This window comes from Salvelinus sp. IW2-2015, linkage group LG11, assembly GCF_002910315.2.
Source record: "Salvelinus sp. IW2-2015 linkage group LG11, ASM291031v2, whole genome shotgun sequence".
NCBI lineage: Eukaryota > Metazoa > Chordata > Actinopteri > Salmoniformes > Salmonidae > Salvelinus > Salvelinus sp. IW2-2015.
In genome coordinates, this window is record NC_036851.1 from 24510638 (window position 1) to 24526539 (window position 15902).

General features: G+C 45.8%; 1 protein-coding gene and 1 long non-coding RNA gene across 2 annotated transcripts in view; one reads left to right on the plus strand and one right to left on the minus strand.

Moving 5' to 3' along the window:
- Positions 1 to 6447, minus strand: part of LOC111969624 (uncharacterized) — a 24206-nt gene extending 17759 nt beyond the window's left edge. The window contains exon 1 of the long non-coding RNA XR_002878028.1: positions 6377 to 6447. This is a non-coding gene — a long non-coding RNA (uncharacterized lncRNA). The remainder of the gene's footprint in view (positions 1 to 6376) is intronic.
- A 1392-nt stretch (positions 6448 to 7839) lies between these two features.
- dnajc11b (DnaJ (Hsp40) homolog, subfamily C, member 11b) overlaps positions 7840 to 15902 on the plus strand; it is a 24153-nt gene continuing 16090 nt past the window's right edge. The window contains 9 exon segments of the mRNA XM_023996502.2: positions 7840 to 7920; positions 7923 to 8036; positions 9195 to 9324; positions 9447 to 9520; positions 12965 to 13066; positions 13198 to 13326; positions 13486 to 13608; positions 13728 to 13801; positions 13890 to 14079. Of these exon segments, the coding sequence (XP_023852270.2) occupies positions 7840 to 7920; positions 7923 to 8036; positions 9195 to 9324; positions 9447 to 9520; positions 12965 to 13066; positions 13198 to 13326; positions 13486 to 13608; positions 13728 to 13801; positions 13890 to 14079 (1017 nt within the window).

Below are 15902 nucleotides of genomic sequence, written 5' to 3' on the forward strand. Positions count from 1 at the left end.
CCTCCTGTCCGGAGCCGCCAGAGTCTTCCTCCTGTCCGGAGCCGCCAGAGTCGCCCTCCTGTCCGGGGCCCGCTGCAAGGGTCCCCAGTCCGGGGTCGGCGGTGAGGGTCCCCAGTCCGGGGTCGGCGGCGAGGGTCCCTGCTCCAGAGGCGCCACCGAAGTGGGCCAAGACTAAGGTGGAGCGGGGTCCACGTCCCGCGCCAGAGCCGCCACTGCAGATAGATGCCCACCCAGACCCTCCCCTATATTTTTAGGTTTTGGGGGGGGGCACTGTCACGCCCTGACTTTAGTTATATTTGTTTTCTTTATTTTTTGGTTAGGTCAGGGTGTCACAAGTGTGGTTTGTTTAGTTTTTGTATTGTCTAGGGTTTATATTGTCTTGTATTGTCTTCTAGGTTTATGTTGGCCTGAATTGGTTCCCAATCAGAGACAGCTGTTTCTCGTTGTCTCTGATTGGGGAACCTATTTAGGTTGCCATTTACCATGTTGGTTTTGTGGGTAGTTTTCTGTTTTGTGTGATTAACTGACAGAACTGTTGCATTTTGTTCCACCTTTGTTTTTTGTTTCAGTGTTCAGGTTGTAATAAACATCATGAACACGTACCACGCTGCGCTTTGGTCTAATCCTTCTTCCTCAGACGAACATCGTGACAACTTCTGTGAGTTGTCACAAAGATATGTAGGTTTTTGGTAACAGAATCACAAGACAACATATCTTAAACTTACAGCAGGCAAATTATTTCTCCAAAACTAAATATAAGTGTTGATATTAGTTGGCAGGGGTCTTTACTTCAACATTGTGTTTTTATGTATTTCTAATACATTCTATATACAAAAGTATGTGGATATCTTTTCAAACAAATAATCAAATTTTATTTGCCATATGCGCCGAATAGAACAGGTGTAGACCTTACAGTGAAATGCTTACTTACAAGGCCTTAACCAACAATGCAGTTCAAGAAATAGGGTTAAGAAAATATTTACTAAATAAACTAAAGTAAAAAGTAACAAAATAACAATAACAAGGCTATATACAGGGGGTACCACTACCAGGTCAATGTGCGGGGGTACAGGTTAGTCGAGATCAATTGTACATGTAGGTAGGGGTAAAGTGACTATGCTTAGGAAGCTTGGCCCCAGTAATGTACTGGACCGTACGCACTACCTGCTGTAGTGCCTTATGGTCGGATGCCGAGCAGTTGCCATACAAGGCGGTGATGCAACCGGTCAAGATGTTCTCGATGGTGCAGCTGTTAAACTTTTGACGTTCTGGGGACCCATGCCAAATCTTTTCAGTTTCCTGAGGGGGAAAAGATGTTGTCGTTCCCTCTTCACGACTGTCTTGGTGTGTTTGGACCATGATAGTTTGTTGGGGATGTGGACACCAAGGAACTTGAAACTCTTGACCAATGTGAGTGCTACGGGGCGGTAATTTAGGCAGGTTACCTTCGCTTTCTTGGGCACAGGGACTATGGTGGTCTGCTTGAAACATGTAGGTATTACGTACTCAGTCATGGAGAGGTTGAAAATGTCAGTGAAAACACTTTACAGTTGTTCCGCGCATGCTCTGAGTACTCGTCCTGGTAATCCGTCTGCCGGGCCTTTTGAAAGTTGACCTGTTTAAAGGTCTTGCTCACAGAGTGTGATCACACAGTCGTCCGGAACAGCTGGTGCACTCATACAGGCATTTAGCTTGTCTGGTAGGCTCGCGTCACTGGGTTTCCCTTTGTTGTCCGTAATAGTTTGCAAGCCCTGCCCCGACGAGTGTCAGAGCCGGTGTAGTAGGATTCAATCTTAGTCTTGTATTGATGCTTTGCATGTTTGATGGTTCGTCTGAGGGCATAGCGGGATTTTTTATAAGCGTCCGGATTAGTCTCCTGCTCCTTGAAAGCGGCAGCTCTAGCCTTTAGCTCGGTGTGGATGTTGCCTGTAATCCATGGATTCTGGTTGGGATATGTATGAATGGTCACTGTGGGGACAACATCGTTGATGCACTTATTGACAAAGCCGGTGACTGAGGTGGTATACAGCTTATCATGAGTTACTCTGCCTCATGCGAGCAATAAATTGAGACTTCCTTTATTATTAGACATCGCGCACTAGCTGTTATTGACAAATAGACACACACCACCACCCCTCGTCTTACCAGATGTAGTTGTTCTGTCCTGCCGATGCACGGAAAACCGAGCCAAGTGTACAGTATATTATCCGTGTCGTCGTTCAGCCACGACTTGGTGAAACATAGGATACTACAGTTTTTAATGTCCCGTAGTTAGGATCATCTCGAACGGAGATCATCCAGTTTAATCTCCAGTGATTGCACTTTGGCCCTTAGAACGGATGGTAGAAGCGGGTTACCCACTTGCCGACGAATTCTCGCAAGGCACCCTGATCTCCGCCGCTGTATTTGCGTCTTTTTTTCACGCGAATGACAGGGATTTGGGCCTGGATGAATCCCGGAACATATTCCAGTCTGTGCTAGCAAAACAGTCCTGTAGCGTAGCATACACATCATCTGACCACTTCCGTATTGAGCGAGTCACTGGTACTTCCTGCTTTAGTTTTTGCTTGTAAGCAGGAATCAGGAGAATACAGTATAATTATGGTCAGATTTGCCAAATGGAGGTGGAGGGAGAGCTTTGTAAGCGTCTCTGTGTGTGGAGTAAAGGTGGTCTAGAGTTCTTTTTCCTCTGGTTGCACGTGACATGCTGGTAAAAATGAGGTAAAACAGATTTAAGTTTGCCTGCATTAAAGTCTCCGACCACTAGGAGCGCAGCTTCTGGATGAGCATTTTCTTGTTTGCTTATGGCCTTATACAGCTCGTTGAGTGCTATTTTAGTGCCAGCATCGGTTTTTGAGCCCATAAAACGGCAACCATCCCCTGGCACCATTATTAAGTTCAAATTAGTGGATTCTTCAATTTCAGCCACAGCTGTTGCTGACAGGCGTATAAAATCAAGCACATAGCCATGCAATCTCCATAGACAAACATTGGCAGTAGAATGGCATTACTCAGTGACTTTCAATGTGGCACCGTCATAGGATGCCACCTTTCCAACATGTCAGTTCGTCAAATTTCTTCCCCGCTAGAGCTGCCCCGGTCAACTGTAAATGCTGTTATTGTGAAGTGGAAACGTTTAGGAGCAACAACATCTCAGCCGCAAAGTGGTAGGCCACAGAAGCTCACAGAATGGGACCACCGAGTGCTGAAGAGCATAGCGCGTAAACATTGTCTGTCCTCGGTTGCAACATTCATTACTGAGTTCTAAACTGCCTCTGGAAGCAACATCAGCCCAAGTACTGTTCGTCGGCAGCTTCATGAAATGGGTTTCCATGGCCAAGCAGCCGCACACAAAACAAAGTTTACCATGCGCAATGCTAAGCATCGGCTGGAGTGGTGTAAAGCTTGCCGCCATTGGACTCTGAAGCAGTGGAAATGCGTTCTCTGGAGTGATGAATCACGCTTCCCCATCTTGCAGTCCGACGAACTAATCTGGGTTTGGCGGATGACAGGAGAACGCTACCTGCCCGAATGCATAGTGCCAACTGTAAAGTTTGGCGGAGGAGGAATAATGGTCTGGGGCTGTTTTTCATGGTTCAGGTTAGGCCCCGTAGTTCTAGTGGAGGGAAATCTTAACGCTACAGCATACAATGACATTCTAAACAATTCTGTGCTTCCAATTTTGATGCAACAGTTTGGGAAGGCCCTTTCCTGTTTCAGCATGACAATGCCTCCATGCAAAAAGCAAGGTCCATTCACAAATTATTTGTCAAGATTGGTGTGGAAGAACTTGACTGGCCTACACAGAGCCCTGACCTCAACCCCATCGAACACCGTTGGGATGAATTGGATTGCAGACTGCGAGCCAGGCCTAATTGCATCAGTGCCCGACCTCACTAATGCTCTTGTGGCTGAATGGAATCAAGTCTCCGCAGCAATGTTCCAACATCTAGTGGAAAGCCTTCCCAGAAGAGTGGAGGCTGTTATAGCAGCAAAGGGGGCACCAACTCCAATTTAATGCCCATGATTTTGGAATGAGATGTTCGATGAGCAGGTGCCCAAATACTTTTGGTCATGTAGTGAACCTTTTAAGACTTTTTCTGGTACATGTTGTTCAAGTTTTTTTCTTTGTATTATATTTTACCAGATCTAATGTGTTATATTCTCCTACATGAATTTAACATTTCTACAAACTTCAAAGTGTTTCCTTTAAAATGGTATCAAGAATATCAAGAATATCCTTGTATGTCATTTTAGGCAAAAATTGGCAAAAAAGGAGTCAAAGACCCCTTTTCCATCTGTTTGACCAGAAATCAAAGCATTTGCTTAGTCCTAATCTTTAGAATGGAAAATGGTTGAAAAATGTATATGCATATATATATATATATAGGCTCTTAGCTTTGATTTGACACCCAATTTGACATGCTCCTATAAACTTCACATGTTGGTGCTGATGGGTCCTTTTACATGGAAATGCCAGTAAGCAATATCACATCATCATACAAAGCAAGGCGTCTTATCAACATCAGCTAAATTTAAATCATCCAAAAATGACATTGTCTCTTCCTAATGCAATGTGGACATTCCTCAATGGTAGACTAAAATTGGGAATTTAGAATGTTCTTATTTGTTATAGAACCCTGTTATAATGTATGATGATGTCATATTATTAAGTCTGCCTTTAAATTCACTATAATTTCTTAAATAACATCAATGTAAAGGGTATGACATGTTCAAACATGCAAATTATTTTGTTCTCTAATTCAAATGGACTTGGATCTATTCCTCCAGGCATCAGTAATGAGGGGGAGTTGAGTGGCACTGAAGATCACAGCTTACAGTGCAGGTTGAGAGACAGATACTATGACCAACAAAAGACACTGAGTATACCAAACATTAGGAACACCTTCCTAATATTGAGTTGCACCGCCCCTTTTGCCCCCATTCTTGATACACACAGGAAACTGTTGAGTGTGAAAACCCCAGCAGCATTGCAGTTCTTGACACAAACCAGTGCACCTGGCACCTACTACCATACCCCGTTCATAGGCACTTCCATTTTATGTCTTGCCCATTCACCCTCTGAATGGCAAATATACACAATCCATGTCTCAATTGTCTAAAGGGTTAAATATCCTCATTTACCCTGTCTTCTCCTCCTCATCTACAGTGATTAATGTGGATTTAACAAGCGACATCAATAAGGGATCAGAGCTTTTATCTGGATTTACCTGGTCAGTCTATGTCATGAAAAGAGCAGGTGTTCCTTATGTTTTGTACACTCAGTGTATATCCCCAGGATATACAATGATGCTGTAGCTAGATCAAAAATCGCTTTATTGGCACACATTTCTCCCACCCACACACAAGTATGCAAGTATGCTGCATGCACAAACACAAACACACAATGCTTATCTTTCTTTCGTGACACACTAACTATGAATAGTAGCAAGAAAGATGTTGACAACAAAGTACCCTCTGTTGTTGTGTATCTCATTCACACCAGGGAGTGAAATCTACCTTCAGGGAATTCCTCAACAGAAGAGAAAGACTTGGCCCACTGGTCACAGATGTTAGTCAGTTCAAAGTCTAGTTTTGATTTACATTTGGTTGAGTTATCAACTGTCCTGAATTCAACGTGAAGAAAAAAATTGCACCATGTCATTGGATTTAGGTGAGTGTGTTTTTTAATTATTTGGAATCAATGTATTGTTTTCTTATAATACTGGCATGGCATATAGCAGACGCTCTTCAGACCGCCTTGCAGTATGTTCCGCGTAGAATCATAATCAATCAACTCTCCATCGTCTACAGCGTGTAAAAAACAACATCACATTGTGGCTGACCGCACAGACTGCGGGGTTGCGTGCGTGAGGAGGAATCGCACCACAGATGATACACGGACGATTTCGTGCTTTACCAGCGTGTGTGTGTGGGATGCCTGAGCTGAGAAAGCATCTGAATTCCTCCAGCGTGAAGCTCTCACAACCACTCAGATCCTGTTACGCTCAGCCGCGTAAACCTGCTACCCAGGGGAGACGCTGACACGCAAAGCAACGAAGAAAACAACATTCTCACGTACTGTATCTAAACAAACACACTCGTTTGCATTATATCCCCATATTTTCAAACCTGCTCTCGGTAACCGTTTGTCATCGAGCTGAAGTCTGGCTGCCTGTAGCCTATCTCAGCATCGCTTCAGTGTCCGTGTTTTCAGGACAGGACAGGACTGGGAGAGAGCGAGAGATGAAAAAGGGGAAAGCTCCTCCATCTCTCTATTCCTCCATCCCCTTACCTGAATCCAACGTCTTATCTCGCTCTCCCTTTTTTCGAGGTCAACAACAACCACAGAATCATCACCTTATTTCTCTCTTACCTTCCGGCTTGTTTTCGGCAGCCATTTCCCCTCCGCGCGCCTCATCCCTCCTCCTCCTCCTCCTCCTCGCGACCTGGGGGGGACCACGCGCGTGCACGGCGAGGACAACTCAAGGAGGGGGGCGGGGCGCAATGGGCGAGCCCGCTCAACACAGCTACTCTATTGGTTAGAGGCGTGATGATTGACAGAGGGGCTCCTCGGTGATGCCTCGTGAACTCGCAGAATCCATATTGCTCTGTGTGAGTCCATCATTCCAGTTTTGTATCTAGCTAACTTTGTCTCCGCCCCCAATCGCTCTCTCTCTCTCTCTCTCTCTCTCTCTCTCTCTCTCTCTCTCTCTCTCTCTCTCTCTCTCTCTCTCTCTCTCTCTCTCTCTCTCTCTCTCTCCCTCTCTCTCTCAGCCACAGAGGCGATGTGAGGAGACACAACCAAATTCCGCCATCAGTACACATCTGCCAAAGCCCTCTGATAGCCTACTGAATATGATTGCAGGTCGTTGTTGTAAATGGGTTCACAATGACTTATGAGGCCAACTCAAACATAAGTATTTCTGTAAACAACACGCAGTTTCTTCCTTTTTACTGGTCTAGGCCTAGTCTGGATACCAGTATTTTTAGATAACATTCCACTCCTTGCCTCTCCTGTCATTTGGGAAATAGATGAACAGAGAAGGCAACCAGGCTAGTCTAGGCCTATTTCACTAAAACTGATTCTATTCAGGAAATAAAGTGAAATCCAATTAATTAATTTTCATTATTTACAGAGACACATGATTGCTTCATTCTAATTCCAAGCCCAGGTCGATAGCAAGGGCCTAATCGGTCTTTAACCTTGCATTTCTCTCAGGTCTTTCTGTGAGATAGTTGTATTAGCCTATGACCTATCAAGCAATCAGGAGCCAATTCATGAATAAATAACTTGTTTAATTAAAAAACAGATTAATGGACATACATCATTGTTTTGGTTCATGTAAGCCTACAAGGGTAATTGGTTCAAATATTTCCACGCCAGTGGCCAAAGCTGAATTGCGAGGCCTAAACTGTCATCATTAACGGCAGCCGTTACTGGTAATGATCACCCATGCCCTGCAGCACTCACTGCCATCAAACACAGTGCGGCAACGCAACCTTTAAACGTTGCGTAAAGGTGTGTCATAGAATCATAAAGGAAAATTAGAAATATAAAACGTTCCCACAAGGCAACCACTAAATGCAAATCACGGAAGGAACAGGAAGAAGCCTGGCTCAAACTAATAGCTTAAGTAACCCTATTTAGGTAGAGCTGTTGTGCACTCTTTCTATGTAAATGCCTCTGTCAAAGGGTTTATGGCATTTGATGTAGTGCTTTTTGTCGCATGGGAAACTCAAGCCCTGCCCTGGCAGTCCCTTTATCACTACATAGGCTACGTTAGAAGTTTCAGAACCATGGACAGCACACACTTTCACCTTGATATACTGTTTTCAATGACAGGATGTCTGCAGCCCGCCTGGCCACACAGCGGCGCTAGTGCAGACACGCACAGACCAATGAGCACACAGAACACTGGTATGGGAGGGGAAGGAGGCGGGGCCGAACCAGCGCAAAGATGGCGGCGGCCTTAGACGATGAATTAGAGTTGGATAACCAAGACTATTATTCTCTTCTCAACGTCAGGAAAGAGGTAAGGTGTTTGTGTATTTACATAATGTGCTCGTTTAAACCTTTTATCCCACTGTAACGGTAATGTTCAACACGGATTCGATTGGGCATCGCGTTCGGCGAGACAGCTGATGACATTCGCCCGGTCGGTCCATCACTCCCATCACATCGACTCGAGGGATGCTGCAAGACAGACATAGCTGTCAGACGTAGCTACCTGTCAATATTGTTTCTTGAGACGACAACAAAGGTAGTAGTCGAATAATATTATCAGTTAATTGTTTTGTTCGCTGAATTGATAAAATGTGACACTCGCTGTTAGGAGCCCAGATTTCCATTGCGATTAACGTTACGGCATTTAGCTAGATATACAGTGTAAACAGGGCCAACGGGCATTGGCTCTCGTTTACTCATTTGTCACTGCTGGTGTTACATGGTTCTTCGGAGGTGTGTATGTCCCCTGGTGCACAGATAAATAACCTGTAGTTTCTTTTCTTTATATAGTTTTAATGTCACATGCAGTGAAATGCCTTTCTTGCAAACTCAAAACCGAACATTGCAATAATCAATAACAATGTATTACTATAAAAAACACATGAGAAATAAGAATAGGAAATATGAAATACACATTCAAGTAAGTAAGTAAGCATACAGGAAATATTTTAAAAAATCAGATCCAATATCATATTTACATGTGCAGGGATACTGGAGTGATGGAGATAGTTATGAATAGGGGTAATGGGACCAGGAAACAGGATATAAGATTAACAGAGTAGCAGCAGCTTGTATGTGGGTGTGTGGGTGTGTAGAGTCAGTATAAATGTATGTGCATATTATGTGTGAGTGAACAAATTATGGAGTGAGTGTTTTGGAATGACAGTGTGTGCATTGAGACAGTGCAAAGATTGAAATGAAAGGTCAATAAAGATACAAGGTAAACTCCGATAGTCCATGTTGCTATTTTGTTAGCTATTTATCAGTCATATTGCTTGGCAATAAAAGCTGTTCAAGAGCCTATTGGTGTCAGACTTGATGCACCGGTACCTCTTGCCATGTGGCAGCAGAGTAAATAGTCTATGGCTTGTGTGGTTGGAGTATGCATGCATTAGGCTATGTCTGCAGAAATCTATATTGTAATCTTTCTCTCTCTGTCCCCCCTCCATCCCCCCCTTCTCCCCAGGCCACTCAGGATGAGCTGAAGGCCTCCTATAGGAGGTTGTGTATGCTCTACCACCCAGACAAACACAGAGACCCAGAGCTGAAGAGTCAGGCAGAGCAGCTATTTAACCAGGTGCACCAGGCCTATGAGGGTAAGCAGTGCATTCCCTGTCACTGATTCTTCTTGACAAGCTGCTTGTCGTTTAATTGGACTGTTAAATGAGAGTATAAACCTCTCTCTCTCTCTCTTTTTCACTCCCTTGTCTCTGTCCAGTGTTGAGTGATCCTCAGTCCAGGGCCATCTATGACATCTTTGGGAAGAAAGGCCTGGAGGTGGAAGGCTGGGAGGTATGTTCAGCATATGTGTGTGTCAGGGTTTCTGTTAGCTGGTAATATTTTGCATTTTGGTATTTTGTTAGGATCCCCATTAGCTGTTGCGAAAGCAGCAGCTACTCCTCCTGGGGTCCACACAAAACATGAAACATGACATAATACAGAACATTAATAGACAAGAACTGCTCAAGGACAGAACTACATTAATTTTAAAGAAGGCACACATAGTCTACATATCAATACATACATACAAACAATCTAAATCAAATAGGGGAGAGGCGTTGTGCCGTGAGGGGTTGCTTTATCTGTTTTTTTAAACCAGGTTTGCTGTTCATTTGAGCAATATGAGATAGAATGGAGTTCCATGCAATAATGGCTTATATAATACTCTATGCTTTCTTGAATTTGTTCTGGATTTGGGGACTGTGAAAAGACCCCTGGTGGCATGTTTGGTGGGGTAAGTGTGTGTGTCAGAGCTGAGTGTAAGTTGACTATGCAAACAATTAGAGATTTTCAATACATTAATGTTTCTTATAAAAAGAAGCCGGCTTTTGTCCCGCCCCCCAAAAAAGAAAAGTTGATAAATACAATTGGCAATTGTCCGGGAGAATAAAAAAATCCAATTGCAAAATAATGCTTTTTAGCCTATTAATTGATGTGAATACTAGTCGGTGTAAATACATTTGAACAGTCATGCTTATCGGTCCATAGGTTCATTTACATAATTAAGTGGAATTAAATTGCGCGTGTGTATTTTCAATAGTCGTTATGATTCTTATTTATCACACGTGTACAGTGCACAGATACAGAGCCTAGTTTGAGCGGAAAATCTGTCAGACAGTGCGAGAGCTCCTGCTACAGCTCCTGAGTGAAACATGTGCTTTTATAAGCCCAATCATTGTTCAACAATTCTAAATTCAATCGCGTGGTAAACTGTTTTGATGGACACAATTAAAAATAGCTATTTTTCTTTCTCAACTGGTAATTCACGTGCACTTCCCGTTCATCTTTCAAGTGTTTAGGCATCGGCAGGCAGGCTTCAGCGTGTCACACACCACTTTGCAATGTGAGCTGGAGGCAGTATGCATTTTGAAAACATATACTTAATTGTGTGGCAATTATTTTATAAATACTTCCATATGCCATTGAAACAAGTAGGCTATTTCTCTCATGTTTTTATTGGTTTTCAAATAATTTTTCTTTCATTCTCTAGTAGCCAAAGGCACAATCCTAGTCATATTAGCAATCCATGCTAGTTGTTGCATCTTTAGATCTCCAATCTTTCTACATTTCTAATGGATCTTTTCATCTCTGTAACATGAAATCGCTCGTATGTGCAGTGCGCTTTTGACAACAGTGTTTTCCCGTTAATTGCATTATGGAACGAACATTTGGAAGTAGCCTAGTGCTGTGTACGCATTGCTGCAAAACTATAATGTGAAGAAATAATACTTGATCAACGTTTTAAGATAAACGTTGCATCAGCCTCAATGCTTTTTAAAGTTATTTTGATGAAATCAAATGTATTTATATAGCCCTTCGTACATCAGCTAATATCTCGAAGTGCTGTACAGAAACCCAGCCTAAAACCCCAAACAGCAAGCAATGCAGGTGTAGAAGCACGGTGGCTAGGAAAAACTCCCTAGAAAGGCCAAAACCTAGGAAGAAATCTAGAGAGGAACCAGGCTATGAGGGGTGGCCAGTCCTCTTCTGGCTGTGCCGGGTGGAGATTATAACAGAACATGGCCAAGATGTTCAAATGTTCATAAATGACCAGCATGGTCAAATAATAATCAGGAGTAAATGTCAGTTGGCTTTCATAGCCGATCATTAAGAGTATCTCTACCGCTCCTGCGGTCTCTAGAGAGTTGAAAACAGCAGGTCTGGGACAGGTAGCACGTCCGGTGGACAGGTCAGGGTTCCATAGCCGCAGGCAGAACAGTTGAAACTGGAACAGCAGCAAGGCCAGGTGGACTGGGGACAGCGAGGAGTCATCATGCCCGGTAGTCCTGACGCATGGTCCTAGGGCTCAGGTCCTCCGAGAGAGAGAAAGAAAGAGAGAAGGAGAGAATTAGAGAGAGCACACTTAAATTCACACAGGACACCGGATAAGACAGGAGAAGCACTCCAGATATAACAACTGACCCTACCCCCCGACACATAAACTACGCAGCATAAATACTGGAGGCTGAGACAGGAGGGGTCAGGAGACACTGTGGCCCATCCGAATGATACCCCCGCAGCCAAACAGGAAGGATATAACCCCACCCACTTTGCCAAAGCACAGCCCCCGCACCACTAGAGGGATATCTTCAACCACCAACTTACAATCCTGAGACAAGGCCGAGTATAGCCCACAAAGATCTCCACCACAGCACAAACCAAGGGGGGGCGCCAACCCAGACAGGAAGATCACGTCAGTAACTCAACCCACTCAAGTGACGCACCCCTCCTAGGGACGGCATGAAAGAGCACCAGTAAGCCAGTGCCTCAGCCCCTGTAATAGGATAAGAGGCAGAGAATCCCAGTGGAGAGAGGGGAACCGGCCAGGCAGAGACAGCAAGAGCGGTTCGTTGCTCCAGAGTCTTTAAGTCTTCAGTAAAGACTTAAAGGTTGAGACCGAGTCTGCGTCTCTCACATAGGTAGGCAGACCATTCCATAAAAATGGAGATCTATAGGAGAAAGCCCTGCCTCCAGCTGTTTGCTTAGAAATTCTAGGGACAATTAGGAGGCCTGCGTCTTGTGACCGTAGCATACGTGTAGGTATGTACGGCAGGACCAACTCGGAAAGATAGGTAGGAGCAAGCCCATGTAACGCTTTATAGGTTAACAGTAAAACTTTGAAATCAGCCCTTGCCTTAACAGGAAGCCAGTGTAGGGAAGCTAGCACTGGAGTAATATGATCAATATGATTTTGATGTACTGGTTGTATGAATTTGGGATTTGTCATTCCACAACTGTCCCAGAGTCTGTTGGGAATAGGCTATTTATTTCTCGCACAGAACAACAAACTGACCGATAGAATAGGTCAACTTTTCTACTATGGGGGATAGTAGATTGACATAGGCAAGTGATTTTGCTGTTCCTTTTTCCTTTCATCTTATTGGCGGAGGAAAAGTAAATGTGGACAGTTATTCTAACATCTTCAAAGTGCACATCAGAATTCAGTAAGAAGGACACACACCATTGCATCCTCTGAGTTGCATGTTCTGTTAAGAGGAATGACCATAATGTAAATGTGATCTCTGTCATTCTGAGCACCGGGGATGGACGCCATAACCAGGTTACGCACCCAATGCATATGGGTCAAAATGTCCGCTAAACTAAAATGCTGTCCGTCAAATGTCCGGCGCCACATTTTAAGTACACACACATTACTACTTAAGTAGTAATGACACAATAGTAACTGAGATGATAACTGAGGAGCGTGTGTGCGTGCGTGTGTTCATGTGTGTGGAGATTGTGGAGAGGAAGAGGACCCCAGTAGAGATCCGTGAGGAGTATGAGCGGCTGCAGCGAGAGAGAGAGGAGAGGAGGCTACAGCAGAGGACCAACCCCAAGGTACATACACACGCTTCTTCCCTGAGCCTCTTACAGAAATATCCACGGCAGGGTGATATCTACAGACTTTCTCCGTGTGAAGTGTACTATCAGAACGCTATTTTTGTGTTCTCATGTCTCTGTGTGTTCAGGGTACCATTAGCGTGGGAGTAGATGCCACAGACCTGTTTGATCGCTATGATGAGGACTTTGAGGAGATGCCTGGAGGAGGATTCCCTCACATCGAGATCACCAGGATGCACATCTCCCAGTCTATAGAGGTACACACACACACCAGTACACGTGCTCCGATTCCTTGTTGGTCACACACATACACAGACACACACACACTAGCTAAAAAGGTCCATTGTGATACATTAACGTGTGTTATGCTTATGTGTTTCCCATGTGTTTACCTGTGTATGTGGGCGTGTGTGTAGGCTCCGTTGACTAACTCTGACACTGCAATGCTGTCTGGCTCTCTCTCCACACACAACGGCAACGGAGGAGGCAACATCAACATGACTGTCCGCCGTGTCACCTCTGCCAAGGGCTGGGGAGAGGTACACACACACACATTTTATCTCCCTTGTTTCTGAGAGAACACAGGAAGGATATTGACTGACATGTCTGTGTTTCATTCTCTGTCTGCTTGTGATTTTCTCTCTGTGTGTGTGTGTAGTTGGAGTTTGGTGCAGGGGACATACTGGGACCTCTGTTTGGGATGAAGGTGTTCCGTAACCTGACTCCACGATGGTGAGTGGCCAATCGAGGGGAGAGGATATGGCCATCTTTACACTACAACAATTGTAATGCTAGTCATCTCCCTCTCTCTGTTTGTTAGTTTCCTGACGGCTCAGTGTGGTATGCAGTTCTCTCCCCGTGGCGTGCGTCCCAGCTGTTCTTTAATGACAGCTCGTCACCTAGACCAGAACACGATGGGTTACCTGCAGTGGCGATGGGGACCGCACAGCTCTATGACCACTAGTGTGGTCCGAGACACCAAGACCAGCCACTTCACCCTGGCACTGCAGGTACACTATACACTATACACACAGAGCGAACAGGTGAGGAGTGAGGGACACCCAGCTAGAGGGGAAGAAGACAAAGGTGAGAGTGAGGGACACCCAGCTAGAGGGAGAGGAAACAAGGTGAGGAGTGAGGGACACCAGCTAAGGGGGTGAGGAAACAAGGTTGAGGAGTGAGGATACCCAGCTAGAGAGGGAAGCACAATGAGGATGAGGGACACCCAGCTGAGGGGAGAGGAAACAAGGTGAGGTGTGAGGGAACCAGCTAGAGGGGGGAGGAACAGGTGAGGAGTGAGGGACACCCAATAAGAGGGGGAGGACAAGGGTGAGGGTGAGGGACACACAGCTAGAGGGGAGAGGAAACAAGTAGGTTGTGAGGGACACCAGATAGAGGGGAGGAACAAGGTGAGGTGGAGGGACACCAGCTAGAGGGGAGGAAACAAGGTGAGGAGTGAGGGACACACAGCTAGAGGGAGAGGAAACAAGGTGAGGAGTGAGGGACACCAGCTAAAGAGAGAGGAACAAGGTGAGGTGTGAGGGACACCCAGCTAGAGGGGGAGAGGAAACAAGGTGAGGAGTGAGGGACACCCAGCTAGAGGGAGAAGGAAACAAGGTAGGAGTGAGGGACACCAAGCTAGAGGGGAGGAAACAAGGTGAGGTGTGAGGGACACCCAGCTACAGGGGGAGGAAACAAGGTGAGGAGTGAGGGCACCCAGCTAGAGGGGGAGAGGAACAAGGTGAGGAGTGAGGGACACCCAGCTAGAGGGGGAGAGGAACAAGGTGAGGTATGAGGGACACCCAGCTAGAGGGGGAGGAAACAAGGTGAGGAGTGAGGGACACCAGCTAGAGGGGGGAGGAAACAGGTGAGGAGGAGGGACACCAGCTGAGGGGAGGAAACAAGGTGAGGAGTGAGGGACACCCAGCTAGAGGGAGAGGAAACAAGGTGAGGAGTGAGGGACCCCAGCTAGAGGGGGTGAGGAAACAAGGTGAGGGTGAGGGACCCCAGCTAGAGAGGGAGAGGAAAAAGGTGAGGAGTGAGGACACCAGCTAGATGGGAAGAGGAAACAAGGTGAGGTGGTGAGGGACACCCAGCTAGAGGGGGAGGAGTGAGGGACACCCAACTAGAGGGGGAGAGAAACAAGGTGAGGAGTGAGGGACACCCAGCTAGAGGGGTGAGGAGTGAGGAACACCCAGCTAGAGGGGGAGAGGAACAAGGTGAGGTGTGAGGGACACCCAGCTAGAGGGGTGAGGAGTGAGGACACCAACTAGAGGGGAGAGGAAACAAGGTGAGGAGTGAGGACACCCAGCTAGAGGGGGTGAGGAGTGAGGAACACCCAGCTAGAGGGGAGAGGAAACAAGGTGAGGTGTGAGGGACACCCAGCTAGGGGGGTGAGGAGTGAGGGACACCCAACTAGAGGGGGAGAGGAAACAAGGTGAGGAGTGAGGGACACCAGCTAGAGGGGGTGAGGAGTGAGGAACACCCAGCTAGAGGGGGAGAAGGAAACAAGGTGAGGAGTGAGAGACACCCAGCTAGAGGGGGAGAGGAAACAAGGTGAGGAGTGAGGGCACAGAAGAACATGGTTGGTCATCCTACCAGCCCTAAAACCACCTCAACATATTCCCAATTGCACAGGTGTGTGTTCTGGTGTGTCTGCTTGTGTCGTGTGCGTGCGTGCACATGTGTGTGTGTTTACTGTGTGTGTGTGTGTGTGTGTGTGTGTGTGTGTGTGTGTGTGTGTGTGTGTGTGTGTGTGTGTGTGTTGTGTGTGTGTGTGTGTGTGTGTGTGTGTGTGTGTGTGTGTGTGTGTGTGTGTGTTGTGTGTGTGGTG